This window comes from Gasterosteus aculeatus, chromosome 18, assembly GCF_964276395.1.
Source record: "Gasterosteus aculeatus chromosome 18, fGasAcu3.hap1.1, whole genome shotgun sequence".
NCBI classification, from domain to species: Eukaryota; Metazoa; Chordata; class Actinopteri; order Perciformes; family Gasterosteidae; genus Gasterosteus; species Gasterosteus aculeatus.
The window spans coordinates 8,034,939-8,054,279 of record NC_135706.1 but is presented as its reverse complement, the minus strand read 5'-3'; the positions used below and the strand labels follow the sequence as shown (position 1 = coordinate 8,054,279).

At 42.8% G+C, this 19,341-nt stretch overlaps 1 protein-coding gene across 6 annotated transcripts in view; it reads left to right on the top strand.

The window, feature by feature from the left end:
* dlgap2b (discs, large (Drosophila) homolog-associated protein 2b) overlaps window positions 1-19,341 on the top strand; it is a 70,286-nt gene that overhangs the window by 30,649 nt on the left and 20,296 nt on the right. For 5 of the 6 annotated variants that reach the window (XM_078093082.1, XM_078093081.1, XM_040161191.2 and 2 more), the window contains 4 exons: window positions 8,380-9,533; window positions 14,179-14,396; window positions 15,185-15,338; window positions 16,612-16,831. In XM_078093082.1, the coding sequence (XP_077949208.1) occupies window positions 8,380-9,533; window positions 14,179-14,396; window positions 15,185-15,338; window positions 16,612-16,831 (1,746 nt within the window). Of the gene's footprint in view, window positions 1-8,379; window positions 9,534-14,178; window positions 14,397-15,184; window positions 15,339-16,538; window positions 16,832-19,341 lie in introns of all 6 variants that reach the window. The other variant, XM_078093083.1, reaches the window with a different exon arrangement.

The window sequence follows — 19,341 nt, the reverse complement described above, 5'->3', positions numbered from 1 at the left end:
AAATTCACTCACTGGAGACTCTGCAATCAGAACTTTAACAAGATGGCTTTATCCAATGACTAATTGATAAGTCAACTAATAATTTCAGCTCTAAGTTACATCAACACTATTTGTGTAATTCCAAGTGAAAGTAAATTTCCTTTTAGATCTGTTACTTTATGTCAGGCACAAGTAAGACATCTTCACTGAAACCGGCGCAATAAAGCACCTAATAGTTACTTCCTGGCCCATTTGCTCCAGTCTTTTATATGAGGGTGGTAGACGTGTAAACGTACATGCAGTACCCCACAGAAAATAAATGTTCCTTCTAGTGGAATGTGCAACCCTGTTGAGCCAAAGACACCATGCTGACAGTCGCTCAGAGGCGATTCCCAGTATTTCAGTATTTCTTCTCATACCAGGTTGAGACGAGTTTGAAAACTTTTTTTTTAACCCATCATTGATGGTGCTGAACTCAGTAAGCTCTTTGGAGTGTGCTCTGCACCGCAGTCTACATCCACATTCAGATTCCAGGTAAATTCAATCAATGCATGTGCCTTGCCGCATGCAGAGAATGCACTTTTTTACCTCGGGCCCGTCTTAAAAAAAGACTGCCAGTCAATAAATGAGATTCTCTCCTGGCAGACGGTGCACCGAGATGTTAAGAACTGCAGAAACTGACAGAAGGAGGGATATTGTGCTTCTTATGTGCTTGGTATTATGTAATGAAACCATATGGTTTACAAGTGAGTGCTTTGTAAAAAAAAAAGAAGTTTTCTTGTGAAACAGGTTCGAGCTAGCATAATCTAAGCCTGTCAAGCCATTGATCATTTCAACACTTTCAACGACCCAAAACTAGTCAATTCTGAAGCTTGATTGCTGTTGGGGGACACATTATACACCTTTTTTTAAAATTATAGTACCAGGGAATGAAAAAGCCACCAACAGTAGATCATCTTCTGCAGACAGTCGGTTCTACGTTGTCTTTTGTAGCTGCTGGAAGTTATGGTGATTTATTAAGTCATTGCACTCACTAACCTGTTATCCGTTGAACAGGCTTTCCTTTTAGCATTTCAGCAGCCTCCTGTAATGTAGTTTAAGTGTTTTTGAATGAGCTATATAGTCAGCGTGGTACTACAGTAGTTTGTCTGACAGAAATACCCGGACTGAAAACGTTGTGTCCATCTATGCTCTTATCAAAGTGACCAGACTCCTTTTAGAATCCATGTAATTTTGTGACTTAGGCGGATTTACACAAATTCTTTACAACTTCAAAGTCACAAAATAACCGTTTAACGCATTGATAGACCAGCAGTGTTCTGCAAGGTAAAATAACTGTTTTTGTCCAGTAAAAAGATTGAAGATAATGACTTCCGTTACCCATGCTAAAGGACTGTAGCTAAATGTAGCGTAAACTCATAAACATATAGCGTACAACCAATATCTGTCCTGTTTATTTTAAATCTAAAACTTACCTTCTAACAAACATGGCTGGATGTGCTGTTTAGGTTTGCAGCAACGTACTATCCTCTTTATGTAGTATTGTAAGACTCTTTCATGGCAGTTGTCCCTACAGCACCCCACCCTGCATCCTTTCCCCCGTCTCTCCTCCACACTCTCTCACTCCGCTGCAGTAGGATGGAGACAGATGGAGCGGTTCATAACAAAACAGCCTAATTAAGAGAGTGGTGCACCTTTTGAATTCCCCTACGTGGAAATCCTCTCCAGAACCGTGACAGAACATGTTGGCAGCAAAAGAAGCAGAAAAACATTTTCAATTTGCATGATCCGTCTTTGTGCTCAAGGTGCTGGGCTTTCAATGCTACCCGGGAAAACTTCTCAAAAGAGGGCGTAACAAATAAGCCATTAAAATGTGCGGTTTCCATGACACCTGAACTCAACACACAATGTCAATATGAACATCCTAATGAGCTGCACAGCTGAACACACTTATAAGCTAAGGATCAAAATGGGAAAACTGTCAGACTTTTTCTTGTTTTTGCTAAACATGTAGAGGAGGACATATTGTTTAGTGTGGGCAGCTTGGCATCGCTAATTCTTAAAAACACGCTAATCACAGTGTATGACTCACTTTTTACTGGATAACCTAATCAAATCTCCGGTGTTTGTTTCTTAAGGCTGTCTGTTTTTCACACAAAAGAAACCCCAACAGCTACGTCCCCATTGAGCGGGTGCATCCGTAGACCGGGGGCCCAGCACATCACATAATTTCAATTTCTTTGACGGAGAGAGGTGAGCGAGCGGCCAAACCGAAGCAATATTTTTGGTATATCGCAGTAAACAAAAGGTTTGGATTAGTACTTGAAGATAATGCAAACACTAAATGTGTGAGGGGAAAATGCCATTCATGGTCGTCTCACATTGCCTAGATGTGTTTCACTTTGTTAGATATATACTGGTACTGATGGACTCAGGCGGAGGCACAGCCAGTGCCGCTGACCTAAGATCATTTGGTCATTATGACTTATTTTCGGGCTTTCGGATTACATCACATCTAGCTCAGTGCAAATCAGCCTCAAGTAAGTCTGCTACTGCATTGGATGAATCAATACAAACCCTTAGTGACCCCCATCCACACTGCTGGCAAATGCAACACGCAGATAAGCTCTCATTTCAATCCACGCAGCTGTCAGCATTGGCAGTTCATTGTTCATGTTGACTGCTTAACGCTTCCTCCGAGCAGAAACAGTCTGTCCTGCTATGTGTGTTTGCTTCCATGAGCTGTTAGCTCAGTTAACACAACGCAGGACTCGGAGATGAGGAGACGTGCTCCTTTGTGGGGACAAAACTCAGTTCAGCTTGTCAGTTGTTAAATGCTAGTTATACACAAATAAGTACAAATTCATGATTGAGTCCAAACTGAAGCAGCTGTTGATCACGGAGCCCCTATCGGCTGGTTAAGGGTAGTATGCAATAGTACATTATGTCGTGGTGGAGACATGGAGATCTGTGAAAGTACTGAGGGATGCACATAAACCCAGTGGGGGTCGTATATCCGAGCGTGACAGTATAGGACCGTGTCCTCTGTGTAGGCGGCTTTATACAGGCGGCCGCAGAGCGAGCAGTGACGGACTGTAAGTTCCCTATTTGGTGTTTTCTACCTGTGAAGGGCGCAGAGAAGAGACCGAGGCTGCGTCCTGGGTCTGTGGCATCACCACAACATCAGCCAGTCTGCCTGCCGAGGAGAGAGCAGGAGCAGTGGGAGGGAGTGGGCGGATGCATCCAAAGGTGAAATGCAGCCTCTGCCGCAAAGCTACAACCAACTGGATATGATTTTGTCTCAGTTGCAAAGTCGAACACTGTCTCCACTTACATCATTTTCCCTGCTGTCCCTGTGTGTTTGAGCAAACGCACCATATCATCTGAAACCGTCGCCCTTCTGCAGTATCTGAAGTACTTCAGAGGAAACCTTTATTAACAGCAAGGTGCTTTGGTTATTTCACACCAGTAAATATATTTTTATTTTGCTACGAATACAAAAACTCTATCAAGGTGATTTGCTATTAACACTTTACATATGCAGTTTACGGTTAGTGTAGTAACTCTTGGCCAGTGATTCATTGAGGACAGGTTTGAGTGTTTGAGTGTCATCATACAAATCATACAAATATTTAATACAAAATGCTTGTTCTACTATCCAAGACAGTGATGGATTGAGGTTGATCAGGGCTGGCAGCTGCAACGCACGATACTAAAATCCCTCAACTTGTGTCGGTCGTCCAGTATCACTGTCAACCTATAAAGATTTAATATAAATCATGATCTAATTTGTTTCCAAGTAGCTGCTGGATGATTTCTTTCTGACCGGACGCCCAAGGTTAAGTCTTTAATATAAATGTAAAGGATAGGGAACAATCCGGGCGAGTAATGACGATGGCGATTAAGAACAGATGTTTTTCTCAATGAGATAATAAAAAAATAAAAAAAGAGAGATCTCCTCAGGACGGTTCCAAAAATGTGATTTGTATTCTACAGTTTGGCTGCCTGTTGCTGTGTTCTTCCCTGTGGCATTATCTTCCCGGTGCATTGGTGTGGAGGAGGAAGGCCTCATTTATTCCAAGTTATGCAACCATCTTGGGAAATGCTGGCCAGGCGCTGACTGTAGCAGCGAGCAGGGCTTTAACTCAGCAGCGAGCATCGCGCTGGTTTTACCACAGATCCGAGCAAGCAGCCGAGGCTTTTCCTTATTTCACCCCCTTCAACGTGTGCGTCTTTTTGCACGCGGCATCCAGTGCTGCCGAAGCACATTCAAGGAAAGGAGGAAACGGCCTGTTGATCATGCACCACAATGGCTGTTGCATAAGCCTTGACACAGGGAATTTATGAACTTGCAATGTGAGGACTGGAAGAGCCATGGAGGAGTATTTGCATTTCGAAATATCATTGTCAATTATGTCACTTTAAAGCTTTTTTTCAGTTAATATATTAGCAACATTGATCATCACCCTATAACATTCTTTGTGAAATCTTTCATTTCAGCCTTAAACATCAACTTAAGTAATTGATTTGCATCCATACGTCTAATCTTTTGTAGTGTAAATATAATTATTCTGTAATGTTCACCCTTAAATGGAAACAAGCTTACTTATTTCTCTCCCCTCTCAAGTCGCTCTATCTCTCACACCTTACACGTCCTCTTTTTCCCCCCTCGCTCGGGTTTAAGCTCTCCTCTCATATTGTAAGACAATTGTCAGTTGATGCACATGTGCACGCAGATGTTTGATGGTGGTTTAAAGGCTACCACTCCGGGCAGCCTTCACAGATATCATTTCTGCAGAAATATTGAAAATATAAACGACGTAAATATAAATGAATGCACAACACGTATTATTAAAAGAAGGGCAGCCTCGGGCGGTTGAGCCGCAGGCCGGCGGTGCACCGGCTCGTCGTAGGGACAGTGGGGCCGTTTTGGTCCGAGATACCGTAGAGCTGAGGAACTCATCCTCCCCCCGGCTAATACCTTCAGGGCATCCAGGCTCGGCTCTGAGACACAGCTAGGATTTCTTTACCTGTTTGTCGAGCCCGCCAGTAAAAAAAAACGCCGCTCCGTGGTGGTAGAAGTTGCGGAGCAGTCTGCTGCAAATGTTGGATGACAGAAACCTCCCCGGGCAGACAGTCAGCGTGTGCTTCTTTTGTCAAACTGGACCAGGTTTTTATATGATATGAATCCCACAACTTCACTGCTCCACCATCGCATCATCATAATGGATTAATGGTTGGCTCCACTGGCTTCCCGGTCTGCCACGGCATCTGCCACAAGCTGCTTAAATTCACCCAGAGTGAAGAGTAATCCAACACAGTTGATATGATTTATTGAAGTTAAGAAAGTTAGTTAATGCGTTCTCCAAAGCAGACGTTCAGAGCCGAACGTTGACAGCTCAGCTCACGTCTGGGAAAAATTGGATCACAGAGAGTTAAAAGACATCCATAAATGTTCCAAGTCAGGTGGTTCTCGGGTAAAATACATCGTTTCATTCAAGTCTTGACAAAGCCTCAAGGAGTTCACAAAATGTTATTGAGTGATCAGTACAGAAAATGGATTTTTTTTTGCCTTTAGTTTGAGTTTTTGATTAAGCACCTATAAAATCATTTTGGATGTGCTCATGTCACCCTTCTTTGTTTCACCCTATAAAGTTAGTTGTTTTACATTTGGTTCATGAAGTTATTACAACATGTTACATTTTACTCCTGGCTAATAATACCAAATATATATGATACTAAAGGAAAAAAATGATTTCAACAGAATATATCAACTGAAGACTGAAGTAATCTGAGATAATTACACTGCATCCATCATATACTTCCGCTTAATGATTGATTAAGCACTGAAAACATGTTTGTATCTTCCTGGTAGTTTATTTTTGTGCTTCTGTCTGTCCGGAAATGATTGATGTCAAATTGAGTCTACTTGAAATGAATTGGTTGATAGCTAAAGAGACCAATCTGGGTTGAACGATTAGTCTCTAAACAGCTCATTGTGGGGGAATCAAAGCAGCTCAAGAGAGGTTATGTAATCAGAATCCTGGGGTGAATGTGGAGAGAAAAGATCAGGCTTACAGTGTCTGTGGAAGCAACCAGATGTGCTCTGTCTTCTTCTACAACATTTCAAAGTATTCATGTTGCCATGTTGTGCTGTATGATTGCTGAATGTTTCCCACTGGTGTAGGGATTTGGCCCTATAATGTTAGTTAAATTCAAATGTTGGTGCACGCTAAAAGGTGATGCTGTGGAAAGGTTTTTGCATGTATCTATTAAGATGGATGAGCGGGCGTGGCAGGCTCTGGGCGTAGTACAAGGAGCGCTGTGCAGAGTAACTAGTACAATAAAGAGGGTCACGTGTGAATCAAAAAGTCAGCATATCTGTAGTTCGCTGAAACATGCTTTTTTCTTTTTGCTGACTTGTTGAAAACGACACAACTTGTACCAACTAGATAATACTACATTTAAAAGATAAAATGTTTTGGTTGATTCTTTTTTAATGGGTACTTTCCTTGCATTTGAACAATATGCGAATGATTGTCCACCTGCTCTGGGAAGCTTCTATTGTATGTTTCCACAGCCACACTGGCACGTTGCCTGATCGTGTTTGTTGGTCTTTGGAAATGAACACACAGAAACACAGTGATATGTCCCTCTGCGTTCACTTGCTAGTCTTAATTTGACACATTTCGTTGCCTCAGCAGCTGTTAGACGTCATCCACCTTAATACGGTGAGTTTGAAAGAAAGTGAGAGGGGACTTTGCTGAGCAGCGATCGTGTGGAGGAGATACGGAGAGGAAAACGGAGTGATGGCAGCATGTTCACACTACTGTGATTACTACGCTGAAGCTCTACAAAATCTACTGCCCACCATAATTACACACAATGTTTTAACACTTTAGGGTCCTCACTAAGAAAAAGCAATGGAAACATTTACTTTCAGGGTATTAATGACGAGAATATATATTTTTTTTTAAAGTTTGTAATATATCATCTTTTTTCTCCTCCCCAAACAACCTTGAAAACTCCTTTTATGGTTCCTGGGTTTTTCAGCAGTGGTTGCCATGACAACCCTGCATTTTATTTCGGGCTCTCTTGAAATGGTGTGTGAAATCAGAGATCCCAAATGTTATGTAACTCGATGTGCACTGTTCCGGTCTGGGGTTTCCTGTTGCAGAGAACTTAAGAGTAATTCATTACAGGGGAATGGAAGGCACGTGTCTCCCTGTTTACCTGTATATATTTTATTGGCACAATGTAAGCTGTAATTTAAATGCAGGAAGCCAGGCGTGATGACGGATGCTTCAATAATTTACTGAAATGTTTTGTGTTACAGGTCGTTTTGTATCTTGATAGGATACATGAACAGATCTTATCATCTACATTTGATCAGTCAGATAGAAAGTAAGCGGGAAATGATAATAATAAGACTGTAAGGCTCTTTGACGATGATACAGTGGGTTTATAATGAAGAGGAATGAGAATAATGTATTAACTTGAATGGGATTACAGGACAAACTGGGGCATCAAATTCAGACTTCAATAAGTAGCTAATCACTTTTTGGATATAGACATTTTATTATTCATGTAGTCAAACATAATTTGCACTTCCTTACATATATTTAATTTCGCAGACACTTTTCTAGAATACTGGAAAATTAATTTCCGTAAAGCCATGAGGGTTTTATTCTGTGCGTGTTTCAAAGATCACAATCCACAAGCTCACTTTTTCATTTGCAGTTTTCCAACGTTGCCTCACAGAGCCAATGGTGTTTACTCACAGTATCTCTCAGACACCGTTCCTTACACTCTTGTATTTTATGCAGAAACGGTGTCCTCAAAGCTTTTAAACCTCCAGTGCTGCTCGGTTGTTCATTTACCACAGATTATAGTGGGCACAGCATTTATCAGAATAATTGTGGAATTGCTCACCCATTCTGTTGAACTAAATAATCTCCATGTTTAGATGCAAAAACATTGGATTTTATGCACCATATAATAGCGATAGCCTTGATTAAATTGTGGATAATTAACATTACAAATAACAGTACAATAACTCTTGAGTTTAATAAACCATGAGCTTCATCTGCACATATTGTTTCAAAGTCATTTAGGATAATACAGAAACAATTATGGGTGGTTGGTGAGCAATAATCATTAAGCTTTTTTTAAGCAGTTTTGAAGTAACTGCTACAACAAACTGTTACAGTAGGTTTGAGCAGGGAACGGATTTCTACTGACTTAAAAGATAGATATTTATCTTGAAATCAATATCGATATACAGTAGGTCACTGCTATACAGTGTTAGAAACAGCATAAAGTGAGATGATGAAACATGTCCACAACCAAGTCTCATTCCAACTTAATCTAATTTACTTTCTTTCACCGTCTCTGAAACAGACCAGAAGTTTTCACCTTGGTCCCCGTCTCCAAAGTTCAATGAAGACAGACGCCTCCCTCCAACCAGGAACATGAAGGGCTTATCGGGCAGCCGTTCCCAGCACCAGATCCCTCTACCCTATGGCTTGGACTACGACCCCCACGTCCATGACCTCCATGGCCACCATGGCTCTGACTCCCGCCACTCATCCTACCTGCTCAGCCCGACGGAGAGCTGCCCCATGGACTTCCACCACCGCTACTCGCCGCGCAGCTCCATCCACTCCGACTGCATGATGATGGCCCCCGTCATGGTGCCTCAGGCAGCAGCGTCGGAGCACATCTCCAGCAGCACCTTTCCCAGGATGCACTACAGCTCTCCGTACTACGACCCGGCCGCCAGGGAGGACTGCGCCGCCATCACGGCCTCCGCCACCTCCCCGGCGGTGGCGGCGGCCACAGCCGCCGCAGCCGCCTCCTCCCACCTCGCCGGCACCAAGAGCAACCGCCTTCCCGCTAACCTGCTGGACCAGTTTGAGAAACAACTGCCGCTGCACCGCGACGGCTTCCACACGCTACAGTACCAGCGCACGTCCACCACCACCGAGCAACGCGGCGAGAGCCCCGGCCGCATCAGACACCTCGTCCATTCCGTCCAGAAGCTCTTCACCAAGTCCCACTCCCTGGAGGGGTCGTCCAAAATGAACGGCACCAAAGGGGATGCCGCTGGAGGCGGAGGAGGCGGGTATCACCACCACGGCCACCATTCCACCAAGCACGGCAGCAAGAGGAGCAAGAGCAAAGAGCGCAAGCACCGCTCCGGCGGGTGGTGGAGCTCCGACGACAACCTGGACAGCGACAGCACCTACCGCACACCCAGCGTCATGTCGAGGCACCACGGGGAACACGTCGGCCACTGCTACCCGGATTCCACGCACAGCCATCACTTTGGGGACCTGTCGCTCAAGGCCTCCAAGAGCAACAACGATGTCAAATGCTCAGCCTGCGAGAGCATGGCCATGGCGCCCGAGGGCAAGTTCATGAAGAGGAGCTCCTGGTCCACGCTGACGGTCAGCCAGGCCAAGGAGGCCTACAGGAAGTCATCACTTCATCTGGAGAAGCCCATGATGCACTCGGACCTCAAGCATTCGTCGCGACCGTGTCACTACCTGCAGGTAATTTGTTCTTTACTTGATTTATGTCTTGGAAATGGACCAAAGTGTACTCCAGAGGAGTCAACACTTGATCAGAAAGATCAAATGATAAAACAGTTTTAAAGTAGTTGAAATAAACTCAGTGGATTAAAAAGGCTTCCACGTGTGGGGCAGGACCGCTTCTACGAATTTATTGTAATATAATTAAATTAGTAAAATAACGTTCTTCCTTTGGGCCAAGTTCCATTCAATAAAGTACAGCACTGGCACTGCGGTCTAAAGCGGTCCGCAGTGGTTTCTCAACCACTGCGTTGGAACGAGTTCACAGTTAAGTGAATCTGTACGATGTAGCAGTAACAGATCTGAATATATTCTGAAATTGCAATTTGTGAGCTATTTTTAAACATGTCCTGTAAAAACAATCCATTTTGATTAGGTCTTTACAACAGAGTTTAATTTACCGGGGCAGCAGCCCGTCGCCTACATCGGGAACTCGTCCCCCAAACACACATAAGGGCACCGGTCTGCTGCTCGGCCACCACTTTTCTGACTGCAGTTCTCTGCCTGTAGCGAGAAATCGTGTAAGCCATTGTTATACTGTTATACTGATTCATTGCTACAGATAAGAAGGAAGGAATAAGTAACAAGCTCCGTAATGACAACAAGTTTTTTTCCCAGCTTAAACCAAATTTAAAAATATGCAGAATACAATTTGAAAAGATCTGAAAGCTATGTAGTCCCCTGATATACATTAAAACTTAAGTACTGTTGCTATTCTTTGTTTAAAATATAAAATATATAGGCTTTGTCCAGCACAGGGATTTGAATTTTGAGTGTTTAAATCTGTCTCATAACAAAGAGGTACAAAGAAGAATGAATGCATTTCAGTGGTGTGTTGAAAGGCTGGTAGATGAACATAAACCTGAAAATGTAAGAAACAATAATTAAGATAAATTTCCACCCATCCTCCACAGGAGACCTTCTAAGTGATTGATGTATTGATTAGACGTCCTCCAGGGGAAGCCGTTCAGGTTGCACCGGTCTCTCTGTTGCTCTCCTGGGGGCAGTTACAGTGTCCAGTGTGAGAAGTCGATTTAACCAGGATTCCCTTTTGTGTAGTCACCTCAGGAAGCTATTGTCTATTCAGATGCAGAGATCACATGATGGCGGAGGAGAATGCAGGGGCGCCGTAAAACTGTAAAAACACACAGTTTGGTGTCTCAACAAAACATATATACTGTGATGTAGTTTTAGTAGAAAATATATATTATCATACATCATATTATTGATAAATATTATTGTGAAAATCTTAAAGGTCATCATAAAACATCAGAAAAAAACATACAGAGAAAATCTCCAGGAATTTGTGTTACATTAAGTATTTACAGCTATAAATATGTTTTTTTTTAATCTAAATGAGGCTGATATTGAAATATGTATCAATGTGACTCGTTCTTTAGTGGTTTTCCAAATAACTTCATTTGAGTACTAAAAGCCTTTCATTATTATTATTATTTTATTATTAATATCTATATATTTCTCGCTCTCTTCAAAAAATACATTATTGTACGACTTTATTAGTTTCCCGTGTAAGGCAAATACTTCATTGCAATTGGCTAACGCTTTGTAAACAAAGAAAACGGTTTGGCCTGGCCCGAAGAGCTTTAAGCATGTTTTGAACGTGAGAGACAGTATAATGTGTCTTTTGCAGTATTACAAAGGATCGCTTCAAAGTGTAGCGTGATAATGAAATATCTGATCGCGGGGAATCAGATGATCTGGGGAAGAACTTTGTCTGTTCTTGACGTCTCTATGTTTCCTGCCTACAATATACCCTTTCAATACATCATGTCTCTTGGAGCCATCTATATTTATTCTGGGTTTTTTTTACAGCTCAGTGTTCATGTGCTTGACACATATTTTGCAGTGAGAAGATTAACAAATGATGCTGTTAAACAGCGTGCCTGTATAACTACTGTATAAGGGGCACAGCTGAACATGCTCCTTCAGGTGTATCGTCAAATGAGCACAAAAATGAGGTAATGCTAATGAGCTAGCACGATGCGGCCACGAGTGATGGCCGCCCTGTTCACCACAGCCGCAGACAATCAACGGCCGTGCATTAGGAGGAAAATGATTCCTTTACTTTATTGCTGTCTTTAAGCCTAATTAATGTGGTTTCCAGACAATTGCTGCATTTGATTCCACTCATGTGGGAGATGATAAATGTATGCAGAGCAAATTAGTGTGTGTGATAGTTTTACTGATAGGTCTTTGAAGGAAGACAGAAGCAGGCCAGCTAATTTTCATGTAACCTTTCCAAAGCGGGCGCAGCATATACAGATAAAGCACAAAAATAATATTGCTACATTAGCAAACCGAATAATTATGATTAATTTGCTATTGTATATTTTCAACAGTGCAACAGTTTGAGCAGCATATGGTCTAAATGCTTCCCAACCCTTTTCGTTTTGACTACATAAAAACCTCTATGCAAATATACTGGATTAAAGATGGTGGAAACCAGTCCTGTTATTTCGCAGTCGCTCTGAATCCCCACCTGCCAGCTCCCGGGGAGGAAAAACATTTCCATCAATTCATTGTTAAGTGACCAACGTTTTCTATTCTTATAGAACAGGTATTCTCATTCTCACCTGTCTGCCTCGCTTAAGCAAAAATGAAAAGAAAAGTAAAGACTGAGAGGGGGGGAGGGGGAGGAGGTGGGGGAGGGAGGAGGGGAGGCCCAAAAAGAGCCGACAGTGAGAACAGACGTGACAGGCACTGAGCCCTCTGTGAGAAGACGTTCAGCGACCGGGCCAGAGGAACAAGCCGTGTGCCGTGTCCCCGGGCAAAGTGAGCCACTGGCTGAGCATCAGGCCCTTAAGCCCCCGGGGGGGGCTGTTGTTTCAGGAGCTCAGGCTGCCCCGTCCACCGGGGACCACCGCTGCGGCTGCACCACACGCCGACATACACAACTCAATCAATGTAGTTGCATTCTAGCTGTATATTTAGCTAATCTAAAGTCACTCGTTTTCAGTACGTGAGCATTTGTAGCAGAACATCCCCCCCGTTGTACAGTAATTAGCTCACTAAAACGTAATCGCTCTGTTAATCCGGATGCTATAGAACAGTTGCCGTTCACCCTTATAAGAATATTTAACACACAAAGCTTGTCGTGCTTCATCGTGTCTTGGCCATGGTTACATAACTATTTGAATGATTCATGTAGTTTTTGATTCAGGTACTGCATGTCAAAAGCATAAGCTCCTTTTGTCAGTCAGAGGCAATTTAAGCAGTGGTGATGTGCCGCTAATGACAGTGGGCTGGTTTAAAAGGTGCAGCCTTGCCCTCAACGCTATGACTGGCAGCATTAGGCATAAAAATACACATATATACCTATATTTTTGCTTGGACGCTTGAAAGCAGTACTTTTCTCAAAGGTTGTTTTCGCCTTCCTGTTCAACTGTTTTGATGATCCTGCAGATGTAACGTAGTGTTTGATCTCCTTATAGAAACATGCTGATGAATCTACTTCCATGTTCATTTTCTTCCACCCCATAAAACATGATTTTTATATTAAAATGAATAGTTAGTACAACTCCTTTAAATGATGGATGCCGCAGTGGGTGTCTACTGTGTCAAAAAAGTGACCTCAAAGAGACCTGTATTGCTTTTGATCCGTTCCTTTAACTCGGACAATGCAATTCTTTGCTCCTGAATATCTAAGGGGAACCCATGCCAACCTACTTTGACTTCACAAGCCTCGAGGTTCAGGTCCTGCTGATAATCCATAGCACTGTTGATTTATCTCTCTGTGTAGATGAACGGCTCTGAACGAGACCAATTCCCTCACAGGATGAAATCCCCCTCGGTATTCACACTCACTCGTCAAAAGAATACAAATGGGACACGGCTTTCAGAATTTGGAGACTTGAATAAAATAGTACATCGCGGACCTACAAAGCAGCAAGCAATGATTTAGACGCCATAAATAGAGACAATGTCCGCATGTTGTTTATGGGCCACGAAGAAGATAATTTTCAGTTTTATTATTCCTGCCAAACACATGGAATACTTGTCAGTTTGAATAAAACTACGATACACCAAAAGAATAAACAGATCTTTCTACTTTGGCTTAAAAGTATCATCTTATTCAACGTAATAACGATCAATTGCTATAATGTTTCTTATTACTGCACTTCATGAAAAAGCAAAATAAAACGTTGTCATATTTTACTTTCAACCCTTGAGATACAAACAGAGTAGTGTTTACTGATCTCAATTTAGCCGCTTTGATTTGTGCTGTGTGTTTTTTATAAAATGATACAAAGTGCCTGTTCACGGTTGCAGGAGAGAGAAACCCATTGGATCTGATTCTCGTGAGCTGAGTGAGGTTAATTTTTGCATTTAATTTGAGATTGAAGTCTCGGAGGGAGAATATAATAGAAGGGGACCTGAAACCAGGAATTTGAATCACCTACTTTTTGTGTCCAAGGAAAAAACAGACGGCTTATCTGACTGATACAGTTCTCACACTCTTTTGGCCAATTGGATCTCTGATCTACAAGGCTGATGCTTTGTCTGTGAGCAGCAAAACAAATCACCACAGATGCTTGATTATGAATGAATACGCGGTATTAAACGCAGGTGCCTCATCGTCCCACAGGTTCCCCAAGATGAGTGGAGCGGATACCCGGGCGACAAGGATGAGGAGATCCCGTGTCGCCGGATGCGCAGCAGCAGCTACGTCAAAGCAATGGGAGAGGTGGAAGATGAGAGCGGTGACTCTGACAGCAGCCCTAAGATCTCCCCCCAGAAGGCCGTCCGGCCCGATGCGCTCGTGCTCAAGTCGGCCATGCAGAGACCCCGTTTAGACTCCCACAGGTAGGCTCGGCCCGCCAAGCTTAGCGCGCTCATGCCAAAGCCGTGTGGTGATTTTAATTCATTAGGATGGTTTTAATGAAACCATTAAAGGGATTAATTGGGATTAAGGTGTGCTGATCAGAATAGCACAGGAATTGGTGGTTATCTTTAGACACTTTCACTCCAACCTGCGCGCCTTTTGGAGAACGTGTGTAAAAAAACGTGTCCCGGTGAAGAATAGAGCTCCGCTGAACGCTGTCGCGCCAAATGGGTTTTCGTGTTTGTGACCTTTTTCATCTGCCAGTGTCAATGTTTGCCCAACATCTTACACGGGCAATGTTCCTCATCTCATCCCAGCGGTGTTGACGAGTGTGTAGCAAAACTGTTAAATTTATATAATGTCAGCCTCCAGAGAATGGTACTGAATGTACCCGGGCTTACTGAATGAGGGTATCACGCAGAGGAACATTAGGATGAGGACGTTACTGACTATTGTGTTAACAAGGGTGCAGCAGTTTTTATTTTCCGTAGAAAAATATAACTTCATATATATGTACACATATATATAGATAGAGTCAAACTAAAAGCTTAGAACGCAAGTCAATAGAAATAGTTAAATGTTGATTTATAGCAGTTGAGAAACAGCCGTGAGTCACTAACGCGGCTGATGTTCATTTTGGACACAGCTCCTCAAACATGACTCACGCCGCCGTGCCCGTTGATGCGCCTTATTATCCAGCGATGTTCCATGTGCAGCTTTTGAACTGTGCAATCGCACATCCGTCCCTCTGCCCCCCGTCCTCGTTCAGCCAGGGCTACCACATGCAAACCGCCAGAGACATGCGACCCCAGCACAGTGTCACGCTGGACCCCGCCGCCTTCCACCCTCCGCCCTTCCGCTCTCGCAACCAGAGCTACATGCGCGCCGTCAGCACCCTCAGTCAGGCAAGCTGCGTCAGCCAGGTGAGTCTTAAACATCCACACGGCACCGGGGCAACACCTGGGGGCATCAACGACAGCTGATGCTGTATCGTTTGGCGTGCAGTAGCTTCGTGTGGAAGGGCTTCGCAGAGATGTAAAACGTCCGCAGGTGTCCATATTGGAGGTCCACAGCTGATCGTTTAGAAGACACGGCCCTCGACCGTCAGTAGGCGTAAGGTGTGCTGTTTTGGACTGGAAATTGATGATTTGACTGAATGTAATAGTCTTATGTTGTTTACAGTGTTTTATTTCATTGATAATTATGAAATTGTATATGACTGAGCAACTATGATATCAGCTTCACATTAGAAAGTCTGTCTCCTGAATTTGGCCCTCAGATGTCTGGAATCTATTCATCGCTCTCCCGCTGTTGTGGAATGTCAACTAACTAGCGAGCAAACGGCACCAAAAGCAGCCGTTTGTTTTGGTTACCTGAGTATTTTCCTACAATTTATGTTTATAATTAGAGACTAGGGCCAGACACACAGTGACGTCATGTCTAACCTCACACACCGACCTTTTCAGTTATCTCCCTCTTTCATACCCTGCTATGATGCTAGACAGTTGGATCAAATGTGTTCAAGTCTGTTTTGGACCTCCATGGTGGAACAAGACGTTGCTAAGAAGATTCGCGACACGGCCACTGACCCTGCAAAGAGGAGAAGGAGTTACAAAAGGATGAGGGATTTTGTCCAAAAGAAGAGTTGTACAAACAGCTTACTCCTGCTGGGGCCTAAATTAATAATGAAGATAATGAAAAAGATCTTAAATAATAAGATCATTTTGTATGCTAAATGCTGAAATTATAAGGGAAAAGCAAGGGTGTGAGGACATAGGACAGAAGAGGACATGAGATAACAAAACAGAACATCATTGGTTGAATAGATGATTTTACAGTGGCATGATTTTGTTGCATGTTCTTGACGATAAGTGAATTAATCTTGTTTAAGCTAAAGTCATTTTGAATATCTGTAAGAGCTACACACGTAATTGAGACCGCGGTGTGCATTTTAGCTCAGGTATGAGCTGAATGGAATGTTTTAACACAATATGAATATTTTTCTGTTGTTCCCTGTTGTCACCTGCCTCTTTTTCATTTGATCTTGACATTTATTCAGTCTAAGGTCGGAATGACAGTGGCATTTCCGTACGCTAACACGCCTTCATATTTGCTGTGCAAAGGGGAAGAATCAAAGTGAGAAAGAGAAAGGACGAGGAAAAATTAAGGACTGCTATTCCTGTTTTTGTCTCTCAGGTGAGTGAGACTGAGATCAATGGCCAGTTTGAGTCAGTTTGCGAGTCCGTTTTTAGTGAAGTAGAATCCCAGGCCATGGAAGCCTTGGACCTGCCTGGTTCGTTCCGCACTCGAAGCCACAGTTACCTCCGTGCAATTCAGGCTGGTTATTCCCAAGATGACGACTGCTTGCCTTCAATGACATCCTCCACTGTCACTTCAACTCTCAGATCCACAACAGGTAAAACACCCCCCCCCCTAAACGAGAGAGGGCTTAGGCTACACATCCTCATACATCCTATACATGCGCACAAACTTGACATACCTGCATATGTACAGTGGGGAACCCATGAGCTTCAGCGATGCCGGGCTGGATGATCCAAGTTATTTTTTCTTTGGAAGCTATGGCGTGCGTGTGTGTGTGTATGTGTGTGTTTGTTTTTGCCCCCTGCATACTCAAAATTGTTAAGATGGACTTGCTTGCGTGTTACTTTGCACGATTCACGCATCATTGGCCAAGCTTCTGGTCGGTCACTTGTGGTGTTGCCAAGCTGCAGCCCGACGAAGGGTGGGAGGGTCGCACAAACACTGAGACACACGCTCACGCTACACAATATCACAGCACAGCCACATGACATGGCATGCCTAAGAGGAACAGGCCTTACCCTGAGCATGTTAAACAGTTGTGTTATATATCTATATATATATTCATGTGTGTTGTGAAAGCGGGTGAGACACTTAGAGGGAGGTGCAGAGCAAAGCAGGCCATGGGGAGGGCGAGCGGTAGGTTGTGCACATGTTCATGTTGAGAGGATGCAAGCCTTCCGCCTGTCCTCCCCCTGCTCTGTCCAACCAAAATAGCAAATGCTTTGTACGTGATCTAGTCATTGACCTCGTTAAAAAAAACAAAAAACACAATCTTGTAACCAATTTAAGGTAAGTCAACAACCTTTAGAGACTAGAAACACCTACTGGTTGCACAAAGGAACCATCGACTCATACTGGTACATTTCAGTTTGATAAGTACAACTACTTAAAGTATTGTTGTATTGTGTTGTACGGAACGCACGTCTCAGTCAAAAATAGCTAATGAATTGAATGCAAAGTTTATTACAGGACTTTGTAAAGTTTACAATTCAACAAACTCCTTTTTAATCAATTCATTTTTTGGTTTAATTTCAATATGACAGCCGAAGCAGATTCAAGATGTTCTGAAAACAGCACATTCTGTTTATGGACGTGCATGTTTATATGTCCTACATGCTGCTTTTTTATTACAACATGCATAATGTCATGGTTTTGTGCAACACAGTGCAAATGATATAAAATGCTCATTTCCGGTTCTTTGTGCAAGCAGGCTTTTAGTTACTACCTCACTAAGTGCATTTGATGTTTACCTGCAAGAGTAAAGCTATGAACCCTATTGAAACATTTTTCTCTAATTATGTGCATTTTTAAATATTATGACCTGGATTCTTATTGTTTTTGTACACTTTTCTTTCAATTGAATATTGCAGACAATTGCACTTTTACTCATTTTGTGAATTTTGTTTTCTTCTGCAATCTGGACTCATTTTGGAATCTTTACATATTCAATTGGGTTTCCATCAACAATTTCTTCGATGTGACAAGAACTGAGGATAAAGGAGTGTTCTCCAATCCCACTGTCTTATTTGCTGAACTCTATTTTTTTAACTCTCTGCTCCAGATCTGTCAGCTCTATGTGGACTAAAACCAGCAGTTGACTGTGCAACATGTTTTGAAGTTGTATTTTGAAGATTGGCACGATGCAAATCAATCTACGTCAGATAAGGTTACAGCGGCCCAGAGGAAGGGTTCCTTAATTGTACACAGTAACGTCACCTTCCAGTCAAGCCATACTCCAAATTACATTTCTTCTTTGGTGTAATCTTTGCACTGCCGAGGGAAACAAACAACTAATTAAGTAACTTTTCCAGGCTACCTTGGTTAAGAAAAAAACATTGATTCCTGGAATCATGTTTTTATGTATAAGTATTCAGTTCCAGTTTACAATGGAATTGCAAGCGGCCTATGAAGCGAACCCTGTGTGAGGCTAGTGGGCCCTTGAGTTGGGAAGGGATCCCATCGTGCTCCGTAGGGCAGACGAGCAGCAAACCCCTCTTCATTTGACCATCAATCTCTTGAAGGATAACCAGGTGGAAAGAACAACTGGAGGCATCAGTGATGATTGTTGCAGGTATTTTAATGTTGACACGCATACATATATCTATGTATATGTGTGTTTTTGCACTGCCTTCTCAATATAAATAATAGATACATAAAGTTTATATAGTTGGTAGTCATATCTCGTTATGTTATCCTAACTAGCAAACACGGTTCCAAACAACTCACAAAACCTCCGACCAACAAATGTTTTCTTAAAACCTCGACACGTCTGAATATCCATTTAAAGGGATGAATTTGATGCTGGCTTTTGCGAGTTGTTTACCATGTCTATATTTGAAGTGTGCTCAGACCACATTGTAAGTGTAAATGTATGACAGACTTGTTTTCGTAACAACCATAAAATAGCAGCGAGTGTTATCGCTCCGCCGCCGTCTCCGATCATCATGTGAGAGCAGCATGCTCCGCTGTTTATTTTTGTCTTTCCATGAACATTTTTACTTCTTTTGAAAAGGCCGCCTGTGGCAGTCCAACCCGTAGCATTGAGTGCGTCAGCTGTCTTTGACTGTGGGATTGCAGCCTCTTCCTGGTGCAGCCCCGGAGGGG